General features: G+C 47.7%; 1 protein-coding gene across 4 annotated transcripts in view; it reads left to right on the top strand.

Moving 5' to 3' along the window:
- The window catches only part of abcc5 (ATP-binding cassette, sub-family C (CFTR/MRP), member 5), a 142,824-nt gene that overhangs the window by 115,454 nt on the left and 3,331 nt on the right, over nt 1-24,039 (top strand). For 3 of the 4 annotated variants that reach the window (XM_070883412.1, XM_070883410.1, XM_070883413.1), the window contains exons 25-28: nt 9,465-9,654; nt 9,847-10,006; nt 14,571-14,649; nt 15,510-15,623. In XM_070883412.1, coding sequence (XP_070739513.1) covers nt 9,465-9,654; nt 9,847-10,006; nt 14,571-14,649; nt 15,510-15,623 — 543 coding nt within the window. Of the gene's footprint in view, nt 1-2,842; nt 2,873-9,464; nt 9,655-9,846; nt 10,007-14,570; nt 14,650-15,509; nt 15,624-24,039 lie in introns of those variants that run through there. The other variant, XM_070883416.1, reaches the window with a different exon arrangement.

The following is a 24,039-nucleotide window of genomic DNA, read 5'->3' as shown; positions in this document are numbered from 1 at the left end:
ACCTCCAGAAGGAGAGGAGATGGAAGAGCCATCCGGCGAGGAGGAAGAGGTGGAAGAGAAGGCTGGTGAGGACCTAGGGGAGGCCAATCAGCCTGACGATCTAGCCATGGTTTCCCCCCCCACCCCCTCAAAGACCAGTGCCCAGTGGCAGTGACGCGGCTGCTAATCTGTTGCGTCAGCAGCTCATTTATGAACGCTTTTCCTGAACTTACATTGTGGATAGTCACATTTAGATTTACAGTTAAGGTTAAGCAAAAGTTGCATATGCGTAGTTATGTTTTTGCCTTGCCTGCACAGGCCTGGCATTTGCATTAATGCTTAACTTAAGTAAACTTTTGTTATAATAATAGAATGCACATCAAATGAAAAACAATTGTTAAAATGTTATGCTTAACGTAATTGAGAGAATGCAACAATTGTTAAATTCAATCAAAAATTTATTTAACAATGAATTATTAAAAATATTTTATCAACAAAAATATTTTATTGAATTCTGCGGCGGGAGCAAAACTTCCACGCTGGGGGCTAAAATTCCCTGCCCCAGAAGGTTACCGCCCCCAAGATGGGAGCCTGTGCGGGGAGGCAGAGGGAAGATGAGGGGAGACGGGAGCGGGGGATGGAGGGGAGAGTGGTGGAGGTGTGGGGCGGAGAAACCCAGGGCGGGGGACAGGAGGGGCCACATTGCAGCGAAGGTCTGGGGGGGGCGAAGTGTGTTGCAGGGGCGGGTCTGGGGGCTCTGTGCCTCGGTGCGGGGAATGTTCAGAGTGGGGTGGACGGGTTGACTGCGCAGATGGCGGTTGGTGGATGTGGTGTGGTTGGCGTCGCTGGGGCGTGGCTCCGGGGTGGCTAGGGCTGGGGGCTCGACATCCGGGGGTGTTCGGCATTTGGGAAGGATTCTGACGGGGCGGGTTGGGTGCGGGGTGAGTGTTCCCCGGTGTTGGGTGGGTCCGGAGCCGGGCGGGGGGGGCGCTGTTTGGGGCTGGGATTGGGAGAGACTTCTTCACTCGGGGAGTTGTTGGCCTGTGGGGTTCCCTGCCGCGGAGAGTTGTTGATGCAAGTTCATTGGATGTGCTCGGGAGGGAGTTGGATGTGGTCCTTGCAGCTGGGGGGATCGGGGGGTGTGGAGGGGGCGTGGGGGGGAGGTGCTGGGGTGGGTGATCAGCCATGATCTTATTGAATAGCGGTGCAGGCTCGAAGGGCCAAATGGCCTACTCCTGCACCTATTTTCTGTGTTTCTATTTTCTATGTTTCTAACACCCTCTACCCCCCTCCCCGCCCCCCAACACATCCCTACGCCCCCACCACCCCAAACAACAATGAACGCACGAACTTAAAAAAAAATGTAACAATTATGAAAAATCAACCCACCTCCCTACCTGCGGCCACATTTCTCTCCAGATCCTTTCCCACCCCGTGTTTTAACACCACCCGTCTGTTTTGTTTCCCGCAAACCGAGACGAAACTGGCGTGCAGGGGGAAACGACAAGACTGCCTGCCGTGGTGGTGGAAGACGAAGCATGGCGATTCATCTTCCGAGTCAGGAGGAACTGTATCCGCCGTTTTCACTTGAGTGCTAGGGGTCGTACTTTGAGCCAACACGACACCTTGGGGTGCAGGGCCGTGTCCAGCCAGCAATGCATGCCGAAGGGCATTGGTTGCGTCGGTCTGCTCTCTGATCCCCCTCCAAGATCTGTCGTGCTAACTCAGTTTTAATGACAGACCAGTTGGAGAAGTTCGTGGAGAACTGATGGAACCCCTGGATAAGATCGTGACTGTCTACCTGCACATGGAGATCAAGTACTCTGTCTGCCCGATTGCTCACCTCGTTGACCCGACTCCGTGGGGTCGGCGTGTGCATTATGTCGTGCCTTGGCGTTGCCAGCTGCGCACCACTTCGTCCAGGTGCCTCATCGCTCACAATGGAGATGACCGCAGGTTCATCCTCCCCCGCCCCGCCCCACATCAATAGATGCATTGTGCAGGAGCTCTAGCTCTTCGTCATCCTCCTCCTCCTCCTAGGTGAGGAAAGTACTCATGTTCCTCTAGCTCGTCTTGTTCCTCCAGTTCCATTGATGGTGCAGTTGAAAGTGCTGGTGCCGACTGCACATGTACCAGTGTATCAGGTTTACCTTAAAAACACACGTGATATTTTTACAGAGCTTATTAGAACATAACGGTGAACATTACCAAGAGACGTTACATATCAATACTTTGCACTACCCCAGAAAGCTGTAGCTGCTGCAATCCCTGCTTCTTCATCATCAGAGGCAGTCCCTTGGAATCGAGGAAGACTTGCTTCCACTCTTAGCATGAGTTCTTCGGTGGCTGTGCAGTCCAATACGAGAACCACTGTCTCTGTCACAGGTGGGACAAATAGTCATTGAGGGAAAAGGTGGGCAGGGAGCCTGGTTTGCCGCACGTTCCTTCCGCTGCCTGTGCTTGATTTCTGCATGCTCTCAGCGACGATACTCGAGGAGCTCGGCGCCCTCCCGAATGCACTTCCTCCATTTAGGGCGGTCAATGGCCAAGGACTCCCAGGTGTCAGTGGGGATGTCGCACTTTATCAGGGAAGCTTTGAGGGTGTCCTTGTAACGTTTCCTCTGCCCGCCTTTGGCTCGTTTGCCGCGGTCGAGTTCCAAGTAGAGCACTTGCTCTGGGAGTCTAGTGTCTGGCATGCGGACTATGTGGCCTGCTCAGCGGAGCTGATCAAGTGTGGTCAGTGCTTCAATGCTGGGGATGTTGGCCTGGATGAGGACGCTAATGTTTGTGCGTCTGTCCTCCCAGGGGATTTGCAGGATCTTGCGGAGACATCGCTGGTGGTATTTCTCCAGCGACTTGAGGTGGTCCACGTCTCTGAGCCATACAGGAGGGGGTGAGTATTACTACGGCCTTGTAGACCATGAGCTTGGTGACAGTTTTGAGGGATTGATCTTCAAACACTCTTTTCCTCAGGCGGCCGAAGGCTGCACTGGCGCACTGGAGGCGGTGTTGGATCTCATCATCAATGCCTGTTCTTGTTGATAGGGGAAGTGGTCTACGTTGTCCAGGGCCACGCCGTGGATCTTGATATTTGGGGGGCAGTGCTGTGCGGCGATGATTTCATACACCTCGGTAAATACATCGACTATGTCCTGGAGTTCAGCCTGTGTGTGTGCACAGATGCAGGCGGCGTCCGCGTACTGTAGCTTGACGACAGAGGCTGGAATAGTCCTGGACCTGGCCTGGAGACAGCGAAGGTTGAACAGCTTCCCACTGGTTCTGTAGTTTAGCTCCACTCCAGCGGGGGGTTTATCAACTGTGCGGTGGAGTATGGCAGCGAAGAAGATTGAGAAGAGGGTTGGGGCGATGGCGCAGCCCTGCTTGACTTCGGTCCGGACATGAATTGGGTCTGTGATGGATCCATTGGTAAGGATCAAGGCTTGCATGCCGTCATGGAGCAGGCTTATTGTGCCGTACTTTTGGGAGCATCCGAAACGGAGGAGGACGCTCCATAGACCCTCGCTTATGCATGCATGAGATGACATGTTAGTACATTACAAGTATATTCAATTTCCATTATAATTACAGGACATTTGATCAGTTACATAAGTTTTTAATACTTAATACAGTTCGACAAATTACAAATTACTCATGCGACACATGGCTGGGTTCGGCCAGACAACGGATGGTGGCCGCACGGCTATCACGGCCAACCAGCACGGCTGCACGCTCTTCAGTTTTAGATAATGGCTGCAGCTGAGCAGTGCCGCCACCCCCCCATCCGCCATTGCTCGGCATGGTTGATGGATATCTTCTGCAAACTTAGAAAAGAGCATGGCATGGCATAAGCTAATGGACTAGGTAGTATCTTGAGGTCACAACAGTTTAAAATTTTTAAAATGTTATATGCTGCTGGTTCAGATCACTGTCCAGATCTTAACATTGTTGTGTATCTGTAAAGCATGCACTCCCATGTCCCGCCACCAGGGAGCGCATCCCCTGAAGTCCTAAGGGATCCCAGCATCCCTTGGGAGCACTGTATATAAGCCGGCCCCTAAGGCCTGTTCTTCACTCTGGAGTGTCTTAATAAAGACTGAGGTCACTGTTACGTTAACCTCCCTGTGTGCAGTCTCATCTTTGTTAGGAACACAATAACTGGTGACGAGTATACGAATCCAACGCAAAGATGCAACAAACTGTGGGCATCCTGGAGAAGTTCTTGGAGGGTGAGGACTGGGAAGCCTATGTCGAAAGGCTAGACCAGTACTTTGTAGCTAACGAACTGGACGGAGAAGGAAGCGCTGCAAAAAGGAGAGCGGTCCTCCTCACGGTCTGCGGGGCACCGACCTGCAGCCTCATGAAGAATCTTCTGGCTCCGGTGAAACCCACAGATAAGTTGTATGAGGAGTTGTGTACACTGGTTCGGGAGAACCTTAACCCGAGGGAGAGCGTGCTGATGGTGAGGTATCGGTTTTATACGTGCCAGCGATCTGAAGGTCAGGAAGTGGCGAGCTAAGGCAGGACAATGTGAGTTTGATGGCTCCCTGGAGCAAATGCTCAGACATTTTTTCTACTGGGCATTGGCCACGAGACCATCCTACGATAACTTTTGACTGTAGAGACACCGATCCTCAGTAAGGCCATTGCGATAGCACAGGTGTTTATGTCCACCAGTGATAACACCAAACAAATCACTCAGCACACAAGTGCTAGCAATGTTCAAAAATTAACTGGAACTGTGTTTGCAAGCTGAAATGTACAGGGCAGAACCCACGAGTCTGCAACTACCAGCAGGCCTCAGGTGACCCAGATGACTGAGTCCGCAACAAAGGATGAATGCAAGGCAATTCGCACCTTGTTGGCGTTGTGGAGGCTTCCATTCAGCCTATTCATGCCGCTTCAAAGGATATGTTTGCAAGAGTTGTGGAACAATGGGGCACCTCCAACGAGTTTGCAGCTGCAAAACCTGCTAACCACCACGTGGCAGAGGAAGATTGGTCCATGGTGGATCAAAGCAATTTCGAGCCTCAGAGAGGAGGCAGATGCTGAAGTACAGAGGGTGCACACATTTTCGACGAAATGTCCAACTATAATGCTAAATGTAAAATTGAATGGCTTACCCGTAACCATGGAACTGGACACTGGCGGTTGCCAATCCATCATGAGTAAAAAGATGTTTGAGAGACTGTGGTGCAACAAGGCACTCAGACCAGCCCTGAGCCCCATCCACACGAAACTGAGAACGTACACCAGAGAGCTTATCACTGTCCTGGGCAGTGCCATGGTCAAGGTCACCTGCGAGGGCACAGTGCACGAACTGCCACTCTGGATTGTCCCGGGCGATGGCCCCACACTGCTTGGAAGGAGCTGGCTAGCGAAAATCCGCTGGAACTGGGATGACATCAGAGCGCTATCACATGTCAATGAGGCCTCATGTACCCAGGTTCTTAACAAATTTCCTTTACTTTTTGAGCAAGGCATTGGAAACTTTTCCGGGGCAAAGGTACGGATCCACTTGGTCTCAGAGGCACGACCCATTCACCACAAGGCACGAGCGGTACCTCACATGTTGAGGGAGAGTGTGGAAATCGAGCTGGACAGGCTGCAACGCGAGGGCATCATCTCTCCAGTAGAATTCAGCGAGTGGGCCAGCCCGATTGTTAGAGGACTCAAAAGTGATGGCACGATCAGGATTTGCGGCGATTATAAAGTAACTATTAATCGTTTCTCGCTACAGGACCAATACCCGCTACCTAAGGCAGACGACCTATTTGTGACGCTGGCAGGAGACAAGACGTTCACCAAGCTCGACCTGACTTCGGCCTACATGACGCAGGAGCTGGAGGAGACTTCGAAGGGCCTCACCTGCATCAACACTCTCAAGGGACTGTTCATCTACAACAGATGCCCGTTTGGAATTCGGTCGGCTGCAGCGATCTTCCAGAGAAACATGGAGAGCCTACTACGCACGGTGGTTTTTCAGGACGACATATTGGTCACAGGTCGGGACATAGTCGAGCACCTGCAAAACCTGGAGGAGGTTCTCCAGCCGCAGCCCTACGTGATCCAGTCGCTGAAGAGGTCGAAATGCGTCTTCATGGCAACTGAAGTGGAGTTTTTGGGGAGAAAGATCGCGGCGGACGACATTCGGCCCACAGACGCCAAGACAGAGGCTATCAGGAACGCGCCCAGGCCACAGAACGTCACAGAGCTGTGGTAATTCCTGGGACTCCTGAACTATTTTGGTAACTTCCTACCGGGGTTAAGCACTCTCTTAGAGCCCCTACATGTGTTATTGCGTAAAGGTGATAACTGGATATAGGGAAAAAAATCAAGTAATTGCTTTTGAGAAAGCGAGAAACATTTTATGCTCCAACAAGCTGCTTGTATTGTATAACCCGTGTAAAAGACTTGTGCGAGCATGTGATGCGTCGTCGTACGGAGTCGGGTGTGTATTTCAACAAGCTAATGTTGTGGGGAAGTTGCAACCTGTCGCCTATGCCTCCAGGAGCTTGTCTAAGGCCGAGAGGGCCTACAGCATGATTCAGAAAGAGGCATTATTAGCATGTGTGTTCGGGATAAAGAAAATGCATCAGTACGTGTTTGGCCACAAATTTGAGCTGGAAACCGATCACAAGCCCCTCATATCCCTGTTCGCTGAAAACAAGGGGATAAATACTAATGCCCCAGCCCGCATACAAAGGTGGGCACTCGCGCTATTAACGTATAACAATACCATCCGCCACAGGCCAGGCACCGAGAACTGTGCGGATGCTCTGTCGGCTACCGTTGCCCACCATGGGGGTGAAAATGGCGCAGACTGCAAACTTGTTGATGGTGGCGCAGCCCGCAGACTTGTTGATGGTCATGGAAGCATTTGAAAATGATAAATTACCTGTCACGGCCTGCCAGATTAGGACTTGGATCAGCCAAGATCCTCTGCTGTCCCTAGTAAAAAACTGTGTACTGCATGGGAGCTGGGCCAGTATCCCCGTTGAAATGCAAGAGCTAATCAAGCCATTCCAGCGGCGAAAGGACAAGCTGTCCATTCAGGCAGACTGCCTGTTGTGGGGTAACCGCGTAGTGCTACCCAAAAAGGGCAGGGAGACTTTCATCTCGGATCTCCACAGCACACACCCGGGTATAGTAATGATGAAAGCGATAGCCATATCCCACGTGTGGTGGCCCGGTATCGACTCTGACTTAGAGCCCTGTGTACGACAATGCAGCGTGTGTGCTCAGTTGAGCAACGCGCCCAGAGGGGCACCACTAAGTTTGTGGTCCTGGTCCTTCAGACCATGGTCGAGGATCCATGTCGACTATGCGGGCCCGTTTCTCGATAAAATGTTCCTGGTGGTGGTGGATGCTTTTTCAAAATGGATTGAATGTGAAATAATGTCGGGAAGCACTGCCACCGCCACCATTGAAAGCCTGAGGACCATGTTTGCCATCCACGGCCTGCCTGACATACTGGTCAGTGACAACGGGCCATGTTTCACCAGTGCCGAATTTAAAGAATTAATGAACCGCAATGGGATCAGACATGCCACCTCGGCCCCGTTTAAATCAGCCTCCAAAGGGCAGGCAGAGCGAGCAGTACAAACAATCAAACAGAGCCTCAAACGAGTCACAGAAGGCTCACTCCAAACCCGCCTGTCCCGAGTACTGCTCAGAATGGCACGAGACCCCACTCGCTCACTGGGGTGCCCCCGCCTGAGCTACTCATGAAAAGGATACTTAAAACCAGACTCTCACTGGTTCACCCCAACCTACATGATCAGGTAGAGAGCAGGCGGCAGCAACAAAATGTAAACGATGGTCACGCCACTGTGTCACAGGAAATTGATCTGAATGACCCTGTGTATGTGCTAAACTATGGAATGGTCCTAAGTGGATCGCACGGTGATAGCTAAAGAAGGGAGTTGGGTGTTTGCAGTCAAACTAGACAATGGACAAATTTGAAGAAAGCACCTGGACCAAACAAGGCTGCCGTTCACAGACTGCCCTGAACAACCCACAGCAGACACACCAGAACAGACATTTGTACCGAGGCGGTCCACTAGGGAAAGAAAGGCTCCCGATCGCCTCACCTTGTAAATAGTTTTCACTTTGACTTTGGGATGGGGGGGATGATGTTGTCTATCTGTAAAGCATGTACTCCCATGTTCCGCCACCAGGGAGAGCATCCCTTGGGAGCACTGTATATAAGCCAGTCCCTAAGGCCTGTTCCTCACTCTGGAGTGTCTTAATAAAGACTGAGGTCACTGTTACGTTAACCTCCCTGTGTGCAGTCTCATCTGTGTTAGGAACACAATAAACATGGTTTACGTAACACATTTAGGAATGACAAACTTAAATTCAATGCAGGAGATTCATTGTTGTAATAAAAATTTGCATGCATGCATCAGTAAAATATTAAATCGTAAATTTGAAGTAGAAAATGCAACTTACTATTAACATAGTTTAATTAATACAATAAAGAATGTCAAACTTGAATTAAATGCAGGACATTCATTGCTCTAATAAAAATTTCCATGCAAAAGTAAAACATTAAATGTGTATTATAAAATATTAATTGCAAATAACTTAACATGGTTTAACTAATACATTCAAGAATTAGATTCAATGCAAGACATTCATTGTTCTAATAAAAATCTTCATGCATCAGTAAAATATAAAATGCAACTTACTCTTGCTGCAGCCACCAAGCTAGTCCAGCGTTTTCTGCACTGGTCACCCTCCCCCTCGTCTCATGGGATGCAGACGAAACCACGTCTGCAATCTCCGCCCAAATTTTTCGGTAGACATCGGGAGGAGGTTTCCCATGCACAGCCTGTGTCAAATAGGCCCACCTGGCAAGCACCTCGTTGCCGAGGGCCTCGTTTGCCTCAGCGCTAAAGGGTTTAGCCCTTTCCTCTCTCAATCAGTCTCAGAGGTCATTTTCAGATTGGTTTGCAATTATTTAGATTTAAATGTAAATATAAAATTGGAAACACTGTAAATAATTTGACTGTAACCTACTTGCTTCCTCCTCTCTCAATCTCTCTCTACCCCTCCCTCTGCCTTCTGAGCATGTGTGATGACCCCTGACCTCCCGAAACGTGATAAAATCAGTCGGCTGAAAAATAAAATCTCATGCGCAGAAAGCCGTTGCTCGGGAAGTTTTTGACTTCCTCTTTCGGTGAGCAAACGCGACATTGCCAAAAAATCAGATCGCCCATTCCAAATCACCGGCCTAAGGCCGAGTTGAAAATCACAAAAAAAAATGGGTCATGTACCAGCGATCAGTAAAGCTGAGTCTTCCTACATCGCTGGAACAAGGCCCATTTTTTGGGCCAATGGCCACCGAGTGGAAAGTCTAGCCCCTGGGATTCTTGGTCTTAATTTCGGAACTAACTTTAATTTGATACAGTTTTGAGAAGCAATGCTCACCCCAGAGCATTTATAAGCGAGATATCTTGTAACTTCTTTTAATTTTCCATTAGACTCTGGAATTGGAGGCTGCAGCTCACATTAAGGATAAAACTCCACCTGCAGACTGGCCTCAGCATGGGAAAATTACATTTGAAAATGTTGAGATGAGATATCGTGAGAACCTACCTCTGGTGCTAAAGAAAGTGTCCTTTGCCATTAAACCTCAAGAAAAAATTGGTATTGTGGGGAGAACTGGGTCAGGTAAGAAATGCACTGCTAGTCAGAGCAAGGTCAAATATGTGCTTTCAATTATACTGATTCGGTTGGTCTGGTGAGGAGCTCTTTTCAAGTTGGCCGAGGGAGGAGTGGAATAGCAACTTGAAGTTTGGTTAAGTTTGTAACATAATAAAATAATGTGAGTGAAAAAATTATATTTTTCTTTGTTTTCGGCAGGAAAGTCATCACTAGGAATTGCACTGTTCCGATTGGTTGAACTCTCTGGTGGTTCAATCATTATTGATGGGGTGAATATTACTGAAATTGGTTTAGCTGATCTTCGCAGCAAACTAGCCATTATCCCCCAAGAACCAGTTTTGTTCACTGGTACTGTAAGGTAAGCCCCTTGGTTCTGCAAAATTCCAACTCCCATGTAATTTATATGTAATTATTATATAATAATCTTAGCAAGGAGCCACTACTGTGATGCATCTGTGTATTAGACTACTATAAGACTTACAATATTATTATTACTTACAATGGAATTCAGAAGAATGAGAGGTGATCTTATTGAAACGTATAAGATTATGAGGGGGCTTGACAAGGTAGATGCAGAGAGGATGATTCCACTGATGGGGGAGACTAGAACTAGAGGGCATGATCTTAGAATAAGGGGCCGCCCATTTAAAACAGAGATGAGGAGCAATTTCTTAAGGTTGTAAATCTGTGGAATTTGCTGCTTCAGAGAGCTGTGGAAGCTGGGACATTGAATAAATATCCTTTGGGGAAGAGTGATCATAATATGGTGGAATTCTACATTAGGATGGAGAAGGAAACAGTTAATTCAGAGACCATGGTCCAGAACTTAAAGAAGGATAACTTTGAAGGTATGAGGAGTGAATTGGCTAGGATAGATTGGCGAATGATACTGAAGGGGTTGACAGTGGATGGGCAATGGCAGACATTTAGAGACCGCATGGATGAACTACAACAATTGTACATCCCTGTCTGGCGTAAAAATAAAAAAGGGAAGGTGGCTCAACCGTGGCTATCAAGGGAAATTGGGGATAATATTAAAGCCAAGGAAGTGGCATACAAATTGGCCAGAAATAGCAGCGAACCAGGGGACTGGGAGAAATTTAGAACTGAGAGGAGGACAAAGCGTTTGATTAGGGCAGGGAAAATAGAGTACGAGAGGAAGCTTGCAGGGAACATTAAAATGGACTGCAAAAGCTTCTATAGATATGTAAAGAGAAAAAGGTTAGCAAAGACAAACATAGGTCCCCTGCAGTCAGAATCAGGGGAAGTCATAACAGGGAACAAAGAAATGGCAGACCAATTGAACAAGTACTTTGGTTCGGTATTCACTAAGGAGGACACAAACAACCTTCCGGATATAAAAGGGGTCAGAGGGTCTAGTAAGGAGGAGGAACTGAGGGAAATCCTTATTAGTCGGGAAATTGTGTTGGGGAAATTGATGGGATTGAAGGCCGATAAATTCCCAGGGCCTGATGGTCTGCATCCCAGAGTACTTAAGGAGGTGGCCTTGGAAATAGCGGATGCATTGACAGTCATTTTCCAACATTCCTCAGACTCCGGATCAGTTCCTATGGAGTGGAGGGTAGCCAATGTAATCCCACTTTTTAAAAAAGGAGGGCGAGAGAAAACAGGGAATTATAGACCGGTCAGCCTGACATCGGTAGTGGGTAAAATGATGGAATCAATTATTAAGGATGTCATAGCAGCGCATTTGGAAAGAGGTGACATGATAGGTCCACGTCAGCATGGATTTATGAAAGGGAAATCATGCTTGACAAATCTTCTGGAATTTTTTGAGGATATTTCCATTAGAGTGAACAAGGGAGAACCAGTTGATGTGGTGTATTTGGACTTTCAGAAGGCTTTCGACAAGGTCCCACACAAGAGATTAATGTGCAAAGTTAAAGCACATGGGATTGGGGGTAGTGTGCTGACGTGGATTGAGAACTGGTTGGCAGACAGGAAGCAAAGAGTAGGAGTAAATGGGTACTTTTCAGAATGGCAGGCAGTGACTAGTGGGGTACCGCAAGGTTCTGTGCTGGGGCCCCAGCTGTTTACACTTTACATAAATGATTTAGACGAGGGGATTAAATGTAGTATCTTCAAATTTGCGGATGACACTAAGTTGAGTGGCAGTGTGAGCTGCGAGGAGGATGCTGTGAGGCTGCAGAGTGACTTGGATAGGTTAGGTGAGTGGGCAAAAATGCATGGCAGATGAAGTATAATGTGGATAAATGTGAGGTTATCCACTTTGGTGGTAAAAACAGAGAGACAGACTATTATCTGAATGGTGACAGATTAGGAAAAGGGGAGGTGCAACGAGACCTGGGTGTCATGGTACATCAGTCATTGAAGGTTGGCATGCAGGTACAGCAGGTAGTTAAAAAGGCAAATGGCATGTTGGCCTTCATAGTGAGGGGATTTGAGTACAGGGGCAGGGAGGTGTTACTACAGTTGTACAGGGCCTTGGTGAGGCCACACTTGGAGTATTGTGTACAGTTTTGGTCTCCTAACTTGAGGAAGGACATTCTTGCTATTGAGGGAGTGCAGCGAAGATTCACCAGACTGATTCCCGGGATGGCGGGACTGACATATCAAGGATGACTGGATCAACTGGGCTTGTATTCACTGGAGTTCAGAAGAATGAGAGAGGATCTCATTTCTGACTGGTTTCGACAGGTTAGATGCAGGAAGAATGTTCCCAATGTTGGGGAAGTCCAGAACCAGGGGTCACAGTCTAAGGATAAGGGGTAAGCCATTTAGGACCCAGATGAGGAGAAACTTCTTCACCCAGAGAGTGGTGAACCTGTGGAATTCTCTACCACAGAAAGTTGTTGAGGCCAATTCACTAAATATATTCAAAAAGGAGTTAGATGTAGTCCTTACTACTAGGGGGATCAAGGGGTATGGCGAGAAAGCAAGAATGGGGTACTGAAGTTGCATGTTCAGCCATGAACTCATTGAATGGCGGTGCAGGCTCGAAGGGCCAATTGGCCTACTTCTGCACCTATTTTCTATGTTTCTAAGACAGAAATAGACCGTTTCTTAAACGATAAGGAGTTCTGGAGTGCGGGCAGGGAAGTGGAGCTGAATCCATGATCAGATCAGCCATGATCTTATTGAATGGTGGAGCAGGCTCGAGGGACCGTATGGTCTACTGCTGTTCCTATTTCTTATGTTCTTATTAAAGTTATTTTTAATTTAGAGTCAGTAGACTTGTATGGAACTTGTGATGCCCCACTTAAAGTTGCATGAAGCAATATGTTGAAATGAGAGCTTGTAGAATGAAGTTGTGTAGGAACCACACCACATGAGTCAGTTTAAGTACAAGAACCAATCAGCAAGGTGAAAAGAAAAAGTGACTCCCTCCGAGCAAATGAACTGGGGGGAGGGGGGGCGCTGTTTCAGTTGTACAATGAGACAATAGCTCTGATATCAACCAATCTACCTCGCAGGAACGGGATGGGTGAATGGTTAAAATAGCAAAAATCAACTTACTGCCCCATTCCCGCTGGAAAACTGTAGATTGCCATTTTAACTCAGGAGCTGACTGATGCCAATGCATCTGCCGATAGCAGGCAAGTCCCTCATTATTAGATGTAAATCGGGGTCCTGTGATGTAATTGGGACTCCAGCGTGATTTTAACTGGGTTGCTCAAAAGTCCTGTCCAGTAGCCAAGCCGCTGAGTAAAACCTTGCGGATTGGCTTTGTTAACTGATATGACTGCTTGCAATCAGCTATTGACACTCGGATCATAGGGATCTTTATGCTCTAGTGGTTAATGGGTTTCCTAAGAATTTTTGAGCTTGCAGATTGCTTCTTAATTTTGGCCTTGCTCACCCTGATTAAGCACTCAGCCTATCGTGGGTGTTATTTTTGCTCCATTGCTTTGGATGAAGGAACAGTTGAAGAGAAGCAACAGCCTCAACAATGAAGATGAGCAGCAGATGGGCCGCGGTTGAGGAGAGCTGCTTGTAGAAGGCCTTATCCTGCTCTGAGTCTATAGGTCAAGAGCCTGTTTTCTGGATATCGCTGAGGAACACTGCATCAGGAGGCTGCTTTACCAGACAGACTATTGGTGACACATGCAGCCTTCTACAGCTGGACCAGGGGGGTGGCTATCAAAGTCACTACTACTCAGCACTTTTTTGCCTTAAGATCCTTGCAGTCTGCTATAGGGAACGTCACCTGCATCTTCCAGTCTACAGTGCACAGCTATGTCAAGAAGGTTTCCTTCTTGCCAGAACGTATCAATATATTACATCCCAATGGATCCAGTAGACAGAATGAGAGGGCTCTGAGATTTGAAGCAGTAACTGGCTTCCCTCATGTCCACAGTAGAATAGACTGCATTTGTAGCTATTCGGGCATCAAAGGTGAGCCAGGAGCTTTTGTGAACAGGAAGACACTTCATTAATATATAGCTGGCATGTGATCACCACAGTAGGATAATTCAAGTGTGTGCCAGTTTCACCCTACAGCATTCATCCAACCACCCACTTTTCCACCCATCCAGGAAAGTCAGAGGATGGCTGCTAGGGGACAAGGGGGGTACCCCTTGCATCCATGGCTGATGATAGCCTTCCACAACCTTGCCATGCCTGAACAGATTCCAGACTGGCTCTACATTCCTTCAGTCAGCTGGCTAATTCAAGAACTTACAAGATGATCTTCCAAAATCCTGTCTCAGATTCATTGTCCTAATGGCAGCAGTAATCTTGTCTCTCGTTATAGGCTGTTTAATTCAACTTATTAGCATATGAATGCTTCACCACAGTGAGATAAGCTAGCTTGGTATAGATCTGGGATTGGACTGGGAATCTTCCCATTGTACAGTTTATCGTTAGACCACAGTGTGCTCAGCCAGAGTTGTGGGCAGGCATTGAACTAACAACTATAATTTTCTTGTTTCCTTTGGCAGGTACAATCTAGATCCTTTTCAGCAATACTCTGAGGAGCAGGTATGGGATGCGCTGGAGCGAACGCACATGAAAGAATGTGTAAGTACTGCTGGGAATTAGTTAATGATTATACAGAATTATTTATGATCAGTATTGTATAATCTGCAGCACTGTAAAGGCGTAGATAGATAACATATAGTAGTTAACTATTTGAACTGATTAAGTTTGGGTATTGATGGAGGATGAAACAGCTCTGCACCCTGTTAAGTATATAATAAAGTTTATGTATTTAACTTTTTAGAATGTGTACATAAGAAATAGGAGCAGGAGTAGGCCACACGACCCCTCGAGCCTGCTCCACCATTCAATATCATGGCTGATCTGATCTTGGCCTCAACAGCACTTTCCTGCCTGTTCCTCATAACCCTTAACTCCCCTATAGTTCAAAAATCTATCTCCGTCTTGAATATATTCAGTGACTCAGCTTCCACAGCTCTCTGGGGGAGAGAATTCCAAAGATTCATGACCCTCTGAGAGATGTGTAGGATTGCATGGTGGTGTAGGTTAGAATGTTGTCCATTCAGCAGTGTGAGCTGGGTTTAAATCCACCTCTGGTTAATCGATGTTTATTTTTGTCTGGCATACACTTGCATTTTACTCTTTTCAGTCATAAGGCTCATGAAAAATGTTTGGTCTAATTTCAAACCAGATCCTAGTGGGAATGGACCTGCAGCATCAATACATCAAATTAATTTTCTTAATGGAACTTTAATTCACATACAGGAAGTACTATGCTGATACTAGAAGCACAGTTAAAGATTTTTTTAATATAGCTAGTTTTTTTGGGGAGCTTGTAGCTGTAAAGAGCTCTTATGCTCTGGGAAGTAAAAAGCATCAAATGTTTTAGTTATAAAGTGCCTTCAAACTGATTATTGTGATATCTTTTCCACTCAATGCAGATTTCTCAGCTGCCTTCAAAGCTGGCCTCTGAGGTGGTGGAGAATGGAGACAATTTCTCAGTGGGAGAAAGACAGTTAATATGTGTGGCGAGGGCCCTACTACGGAGATGTAAGGTAAGAATTGAAGGGCAGAGCAGATTCTTGATGGATGTTAATAAAATAATAATCATTCCATGTACATCAGAGTGGTAATTTTGCAAGGCTACACTCCTGAAATGGAGTCTTACAAGTGTTGAGTATGGACCGGAAAATCAGTCCCTCCAAAATTCCCCCTGAATTGCCCTTGGGTGTTTTTTTAACCTTATTTTCCCTCTCCCTTGAAATTACATGACCACTGGTGAGCTGGAACATAAATCACGATGCTTTGATGTGTCATGGCTGTTTGGGAGTGACTCAGTGGACCAGCTACTGGTTTCCTGTTGTTTTTTTTGTATGATTGTTTATACAGGTTCGACCTCCCAAGTCTGGAGTTCCAAACTCCGGAATGTCCCGAAATCCGGACATCGCGCTGATCCGTGGAGGGGTTGTCTGAAATCTGGGAAATGTTCCAAAATCCGGAAATTAAAAAAAAATCGCGATAGCGGTATTTTGGGGGGAATTTTGCGCCAAAAAATACCGTTAATCACACTGCTATTTTTAAAGGCCCAGCGGTAAAAAAATCAGTGCAAACCGCGGTCGGACCTCGCCAACTTTACTCTCAGGCCAATTACTGCTGTGAGTTGGGCCTTGGGAAGGGAGGAAAACACACACAAAATTGCAAAAAGTAAAAAATCACAAAACATTCACATGGCACTTCATTATTGAATCGCTGAAAAAGAATTAAATAAATAAAAACTTGAACTTTTTTGCAGGTCTTCATTCTTACTGCTGTCCCAATGGCTGCAACGCAGGTTTTTCCCGGGCAGTTCATTTCTACCTAACTACGGGTCACTGCTGAGCCAAACAGGTTTTTTTTGCAACAGTAAATAATTCTTCCCCGCCCCCACATGCACAGACACACGCACCAAAATAAATTGCAAAAAATCACAAAACATTCATTTAATTAATCGCTGCAAAAGAATTTAAAAATAACAACTTTAACTTGCCTTTTTTACAGGTCTTCATACTTACCGCTGTCCTTGGGGCTGCAACGCAGGTTTTTCTTGGGCGTTTTTTTCGTCCAGAATACAGCAGGCCAAAGGGGTCTGAAATCCGGAAATACCCGAACCTCGGTCTGGGCGTTTCCGAATTCGGGGCGTCGGAAATACGTTCCGAAATCTGGAAATACCCGAAATCCGGAACGGCCTCAGTCCCGAGGTTTCCGGATTTCGGAGGTTGAACCTGATGTTTGTGTTTTTTTTAATATATGTAATATATACCCGCCTTCCTGTATGGCTCCGAGACGTGGACCATGTACAGTAGACGCCTCAACTCGCTGGAGAAATACCAACGATGTCTTCAAGATCCTACAAATCCCCTGGGAGGACAGGTGCACCAACGTTAGCATCTTCGTCCAGACCAACATCCCCAGCATTGAAGCACTGACCACACTTGATCAGCTCCGCTGGGCAGGCCACATAGTTTACATGCCAGGCACAAGACTCCCAAAGCAAGCGCTCTACTCGGAACTCATCCACAGCAAATGAGCCAAAGGTGGGCAGCGGAGATGTTACAAGGACACCCTCAAAGCCTCCCTGATAAAGTGCGACATCCCCACTGACACCTGGGAGTCCCTGGCCAAAGACCGCCCTAAGTGGAGAAAGTGCATCCAGGAGGGCGCTGAGTTAAAGAGGAAATTAATGCAATTGTAAGGAAAGACATTAGCTTGGATGCTGTGGAATCGGTATGGGTGGAGCTACGGAATACCAAGGGGCAGAAAACGCTAGTGGGAGTTGTGTAGAGACCTCCAAACGGTAGTAGTGATGTTGGGGAGGGCATCAAACAGGAAATTAGGAGTGCATGCAATAAAGGTGCAGCAGTTATCATGGGTGACTTTAATATGCATATAGATTGGGCTAACCAAACTGGAAGTAATATGGTGGAGAAGGATTTCCTGGAGTGCATAAGTGATGGTATTCTAGACCAATATGTCGAGGAACCAACTCGGGGGGAGGCCATCTTAGACTGGATGTTGTGTAATGAGAGAGGATTAATTAGCAATCTCGTTGTGCGAGGCCCCTTGGGGAAGAGTGACCATAATATGGTGGAATTCTACATTAGGATGGAGAATGAAACAGTTAATTCAGAGACCATGGTCCAGAACTTAAAGAAGGGTAACTTTGAAGGTATGAGGCGTGAATTGGCTAGGATAGATTGGCGAATGATGCTTAAGGGGTTGACAGTGGATGGGCAATGGCAGACATTTAGAGACCGCATGGATGAACTACAACAATTGTACATCCCTGTCTGGCGTAAAAATAAAAAAGGGAAGGTGGCTCAACCGTGGCTATCAAGGGAAATCAGGAATAGTATTAAAGCCAAGGAAGTGACATACAAATTGGCCAGAAATAGCAGCGAACCAGGGGACTGGGAGAAATTTAGAACTCAGCAAAGGAGGAGAAAGCGTTTGATCAGGGCAGGGAAAATAGAGAGGAAGCTTGCAGGGAACATTAAGACGGATTGCAAAAACTTCCATAGATATGTAAAGAGAAAAAGGTTAGTAAAGACAAACGTAGGTCCCCTGCAGTCAGAATCAGGGGAAGTCATAACTGGGAACAAAGAAATGGCAGACCAATTGAACAAGTACTTTGGTTCGGTATTCACTAAGGAGGACACAAACAACCTTCCGGATATAAAAGGGGTCGGAGGGTCTAGTAAGAAGGAGGAACTGAGGGAAATCCTTATTAGTCGGGAAATTGTGTTGGGGAAATTGATGGGATTGAAGGCCGATAAATCCCCAGGGCCTGATGGTCTGCATCCCAGAGTACTTAAGGAGGTGGCCTTGGAAATAGCAGATGCATTTACAGTCATTGCTCAACATACCATAGACTCTGGATCAGTTCTTATGGAGTGGAGGGTAGCCAATGTAACCCCACTTTTTAAAAAAGGAGGGCGAGAGAAAACAGGGAATTATAGACCGGTCAGCCTGACATCGGTAGTGGGTAAAATGATGGAATCAGTTATTAAGGATGTCATAGCAGCGCATTTGGAAAGAGGTGACATGATAGGTCCAAGTCAGCATGGATTTGTGAAAGGGAAATCGTGCTTGACAAATCATCCGGAATTTTTTGAGGATGTTTCCAGTGGAGTGGACAAGGGAGAACCAGTTGATGTGGTGTATTTGGACTTTCAGAAGGCGTTCGACAAGGTCCCACACAAGAGATTAATGTGCAAAGTTAAAGCACATGGAATTGGGGGTAGTGTGCTGACGTGGATTGAGAACTGGTTGGCAGACAGGAAGCAAAGAGTAGGAGTAAATGGGTACTTTTCAGAATGGCAGGCAGTGACTAGTGGGGTACCGCAAGGTTCTGTGCTGGGGCCCCAGCTGTTTATATTGTACATTAATGATTTAGACAAGGGGATTAAATGTAGTATCTCCAAATTTGCAGATGACACTAAGTTGGGTGGCAGTGTGAGCTGCGAGGGGGATGCTATGAGGCTGCAGAGTGACTTGGATAGGTTAGGTGAGTGGGCAAATGCATGGCAGATGAAGTATAATGTGGATAAATGTGAGGTTATCCACTTTGGTTGTAAAAACAGAGCGACAGACTATTATTTGAATGGTGACAGATTAGGAAAAGGGGAGGTGCAACGAGACCTGGGTGTCATGGTACATCAGTCATTGAAGGTTGGCATGCAGGTACAGCAGGCGGTTAAGAAAGCAAATGGCATGTTGGCCTTCATAGCGAGGGGATTTGAGTACAGGGGCAGGGAGGTGTTACTACAGTTGTACAGGGCCTTGGTGAGGCCACACCTGGAGTATTGTGTACAGTTTTGGTCTCCTAACTTGAGGAAGGACGTTCTTGCTATTGAGGGAGTGCAGCGAAGGTTCACCAGACTGATTCCCGGAATGGCGGGACTGACCTATCAAGGACGACTGGATCAACTGGGCTTGTATTCACTGGAGTTCAGACGAATGAGAGGGGATCTCATAGAAACATTTAAAATTCTGACAGGTTTCGACAGGTTATATAAAGCCCTGTCCCCTCAGTACAGATTCACACGAGGCATGTAGTGAAGTCAAGGTCACTCTGGACCTGCACCTTTATTTCACAGCTCTGGAATGCTGCACTTGCCTGAGACCTGTCCTTATATACCTGTCTCTTGCAAGTGCACCCCTGGTGGTAAGATATGCTGGTGGTTACAGGTCATATCTTATTACAGTCATGTGTAGCATGGTAAGATACAGTTATATACAGTAGTGTGAGATACATGACATCACTCTTCCCCCAAGGTCTTACTGTCTTTATAGGTTCAGTCTCTCAGGTGGTCGACGCTCTCACGTGGTGCGTCTGAGTTGTGGTTCAGTTGTTTGCCTTGGTGTCTGTTTTTCTTTGGGTGTGGTTGCTGGTATCTCGCCTGGGCTGTCTGTTTTGATTGGTGTGATTGTTGTTGACTCGCCTGGGCTGTCTGTTGGGATTGCCCTTTCCTCAGGTTGTTCCCTCTGTCTGTCCACCAGGTGTGGTGCGAGTTCCACATTGTAGTCTGCCTCTGGTTCCGCAGTGTTGTTGGTAAATCTGCTTTTGACTTGGTCTACATGCCTCCAGCAGGTTTTGCCATTGTCCATTTGTACTACCAGTAGCCTGTTTCCTTCCTTGCCCGTTGCTGTCCCTGCAAGCCATTTGGAACCCCTGCCATAGTTTAGTACAAACACTTTGTCCCCTATCTCATTCCATCTCCCCCTCGAATTTCTGTCATGGTACTCAGTCAGCTTACGGTGCTTTGCCTCAACGATTTCGTGCATGTCTGGGAGGATTAATGAGAGCCTTGCTTTTAAAGTCCTTTTCATCAACAGTTGCGCGGGGGGGGGGGGGGGGGATGCCAGTTAGTGAGTGCAGACGAGATCTGTATGCCAGCAGCAGTCGCGACAGGCGACCCTGCAGCGTGGGACCTTGGATTTTAAGCATGCCTTGTTTAATGATTTGCACTGCTTTCTCCGCCTGGCCGTTGGAGGCCGGCTTGAACGGTGCCGTCTTGACGTGATTTATCCCGTGGTCAATTATAAAGTCTTGGAATTCTGTGCTGGTGAAGCACGGACCATTGTCACTGACCAATATGTCAGGGATTCCGTGCGTTGCAAACATGGTTGCGAGGCTCTCCACAGTGGAGGAGGTTGTGCTCGAGTTTAAAATGGTGCATTTGATCCACTTTGAAAATGCATCTACAACTACGAGGAACATTTTGCCCATGAATGGGCCCGCATAGTCTACGAGCACCCACGACCACGGTTTGGTAGGCCAGGGCAGGGCCAGGGGCTCAGTGGAGCCTCCCTGGGGGCATTGCTGAGTTGGGCACAAATGGTGCACCTTCGGATGCAGAGCTCCAAGTCCGCATCAATACCAGGCCACCAGTCATGGGACCTGGCTATGGCCTTCATGAGAACGATCCCCGGGTGCTCGCGGTGGAGCTCCCGGACAAATGCCTCTCTGCCTCGCAGAGGCATGACTACTCGGCTGCCCCACATCAGGCAGTCTGCTTGTAGTGATAGCTCATGCATGCGCCTGTGAAAGGGTTTTAATTCCTTGGGGCAGGCATCGCGAGCCTCTGCCCAGTCACCAGTTAAGACACATCTTTTTACTAAGGATAACGTGGGGTCGCTGGCCGTCCAGGCTCTGATTTAGCGAGCCGTCATGGGTGAACCTGTGGACTCAAAGGCATTGATTGCCGTGACTATCTCACAGTCCTGTTCGTCAGACCCTTCCATGGTCGCCAGGGGTAGCCTGCTGAGCGCATCGGCACAGTTGTCTGTGCCTTATGGTATAGTCGTAGGACGCCAGCGTTGAATTCGCGCCGAGGCGTTGGTGTTTATTGCCTTGCTCTCTGATAGGAGCGACGTGAGGAGCTTATGGTCGGTTTCTAACGCGAACTTGGCCCCGAAAAGGTATTGGTGCATCTTTTTGACACCGTACACGCACGCGACTGCCTCCTTCTCTACCATTCTGTACCCGCGCTCCGCTCGCGAAAGTGACCTGGAGGCATAAGCTATGGGTTGTAATTTGCCCGCACTATTGACATGTTGCAAAACGCACCCGACCCCATACGCTGACGCATCGCATGTGAGAACTAGCTTTTTACCTGGGTCAAAGAAAGTCAAAACACTGTTGGAACACAGAAGGTTGCGTGCCTTATTGAAGGCGCGTTCCTGGGCGTCCCGCCAAAACCAATCGCACCCCTTCCTGAGGAGCACGTGGAGAGGCTCCAGCAGCGTGCTTAAGTTCTGCATAAAGTTCCCAAAGTAATTGAGTAGCCCGAGAAAGGCGCGCAGTTCTGAGACATTCCGGGGCCTGGGTGCCAGGCGAATTGCTTCTGTATTGGACTCTGTTGGGCGGATTCCATCAGCAGCAATCCTTCTGCCCAAAAATTCAACCTCGGGTGCGAGAAACAGGCACTTGGATTTCTTGACTCGTAGGCCTACCCGATCCAACCGCTTTAGTACTTCCTCCAAATTACGAAGATGGGAGTCAGTGTCCCTGCCCGTGATAAGTATGTCGTCTTGAAATACAACCGTCCCCGGGATGGACTTGAGCAGACTCTCCATGTTGCGCTGGAATATGCCTGATGCCGAATGGGCATCGATTGTACATGAAAAGGCCTCGATGTGTGATGATGGTGGTGAGTAGCTTGGATTCCTCGGTCAATTCTTGCGTCATATACGCAGATGTGAGGTCTAATTTTGAGAAAAGTTTACCTCCAGCCAATGTGGCAAATAAGTCCTCCGCTCTGGGCAGCGGGTACTGGTCCTGTGGGGAGACTCTGTTTATGGTAGATTTGTAGTCCCCACAGATTCGTACGGATCCATCAGGCTTCATGACTGGGACAATGGGACTTGCCCAGTCGCTAAATTCCACAGGTGATATAATGCCTTCCCGCAGAAGCCTGTCTAGTTCGTGTTCAATCTTTTCCCTCATCACATAGGGTACAACTCTGGCCTTGTGATGGACTGGTCTAGCATCCTGTGATGTAGATTTTGACTTTGGCCGCTTTGAAATTGCCCACACCTGGCTGAAAGAGATGTTCAAATAGCTTTATAACTGTTGAGCAGGAGGTCCGTTCCTCTAATGACATGGCATGGACATCATCCCATTTCCAGTTTAGTTTTGCCAGCCAGCTTCTCCCCAGCAGTGCTGGGGGGTCTCTGGGGACAATCCACAGGGGAAGTCGGTTCACTGTCCCTTTGTGTATGACAGAGAGCATGGCGCTGCCAAGGACTGGTACGATTTCTTTGGTATAGGCCCTTAGTTTGGTGTCGACCCTTGTGAGTTTTGGTCTGTCTCTTTTATGCGGTCACAGTTGTTCAAATTGTTGAGCGCCCATGAGAGATTGACTCACTCCCGTATCTAGCTCCATGTTGACAGATATCCTGTTGAGTAGGACCCTCATCATTATAGGAGGCGTCCTGTTTTAGGAGCAGCGGCCATTGATCGTGTTGACCCGCTGTACGTCGGTGTCCCGAGTACTGTCCCCACCATTTTCAGGTCCACTTTCCGACCCATCCGATTCGTATACCAGCCGAGCTGCCGTTTTTTTGCACATGCGGGCCAAATGCCCTGTATATTCACAATTTCTGCAAACAGCCTGCTGAAATCGACATCCCCTTGACGAGTGCCCACCCCCACACCTCCAGCACAGACCTGTTCCATTGTTCAAAGTGTTCCCAAAGAATGAACTGCGTCTGGCTGATCTCTCTTGAGCTTCTCTCAGTTTGTAGTTGATTGCTCGCATTGTGGGTTGATGAGGTGTGAACGGCCGTTCCTGTGGCCCTTGATGGCTTCTGCCTGCTGTCGAGAGCCTGTTCTCCCGGTTTTGTCTGTGTGTTGGGGTAGCAGCTTGTTTAGTGCTGTGAAGTTCTTGTTCTGATATTTCGTTAGTTGTCGTACCTGCATTGTAAATCAACCTCGTTTCTTCTTCCCCTACCAAGAATGTCTGTGCAACCAGTGCTGCTGCCTCTAAGGTCAGGTTCTTGGTCTCTATGAGCTTTTGGAATATGCCTGCGTGGCCTATTCCTTCAATGAAAAAGTCTCTCAGCATTTCTCTCCTCAGTTCATTGGAGAACTCGCATAAACTAGCCAACCTCCGAAGTTCCGCCACAAAGTCGGGTATATTCTGGCCCACAGTGTCTGTAGTTGTAGAACCTGTGTCTGGCTATGTGTAGGCTGCTCGCTGGCTTCAGGTGGTCTCTTACTAGTGTGCTCAATTCTTCAAACGACTTGCTTGCTGGTTTCTTGGGTGCCAACAGATCCTTCATTAAAGCGTATGCTTTCGAGCCACAGCTGGTCAAAAGATGGGCTCTTCTCTTGTCTGCCTTATCGTCGCCGAACCAGTCTTTGGTTACAAAGCTTTGCTGAGCCTTTCTATAAAGTCCTCCCAATTGTCTCCCGCATTGTACTTTTCA

The sequence above is a fragment of the Pristiophorus japonicus genome, chromosome 6, assembly GCF_044704955.1.
Source record: "Pristiophorus japonicus isolate sPriJap1 chromosome 6, sPriJap1.hap1, whole genome shotgun sequence".
NCBI lineage: Eukaryota > Metazoa > Chordata > Chondrichthyes > Pristiophoridae > Pristiophorus > Pristiophorus japonicus.
This window is presented reverse-complemented; position numbering and strand designations above follow the sequence as displayed.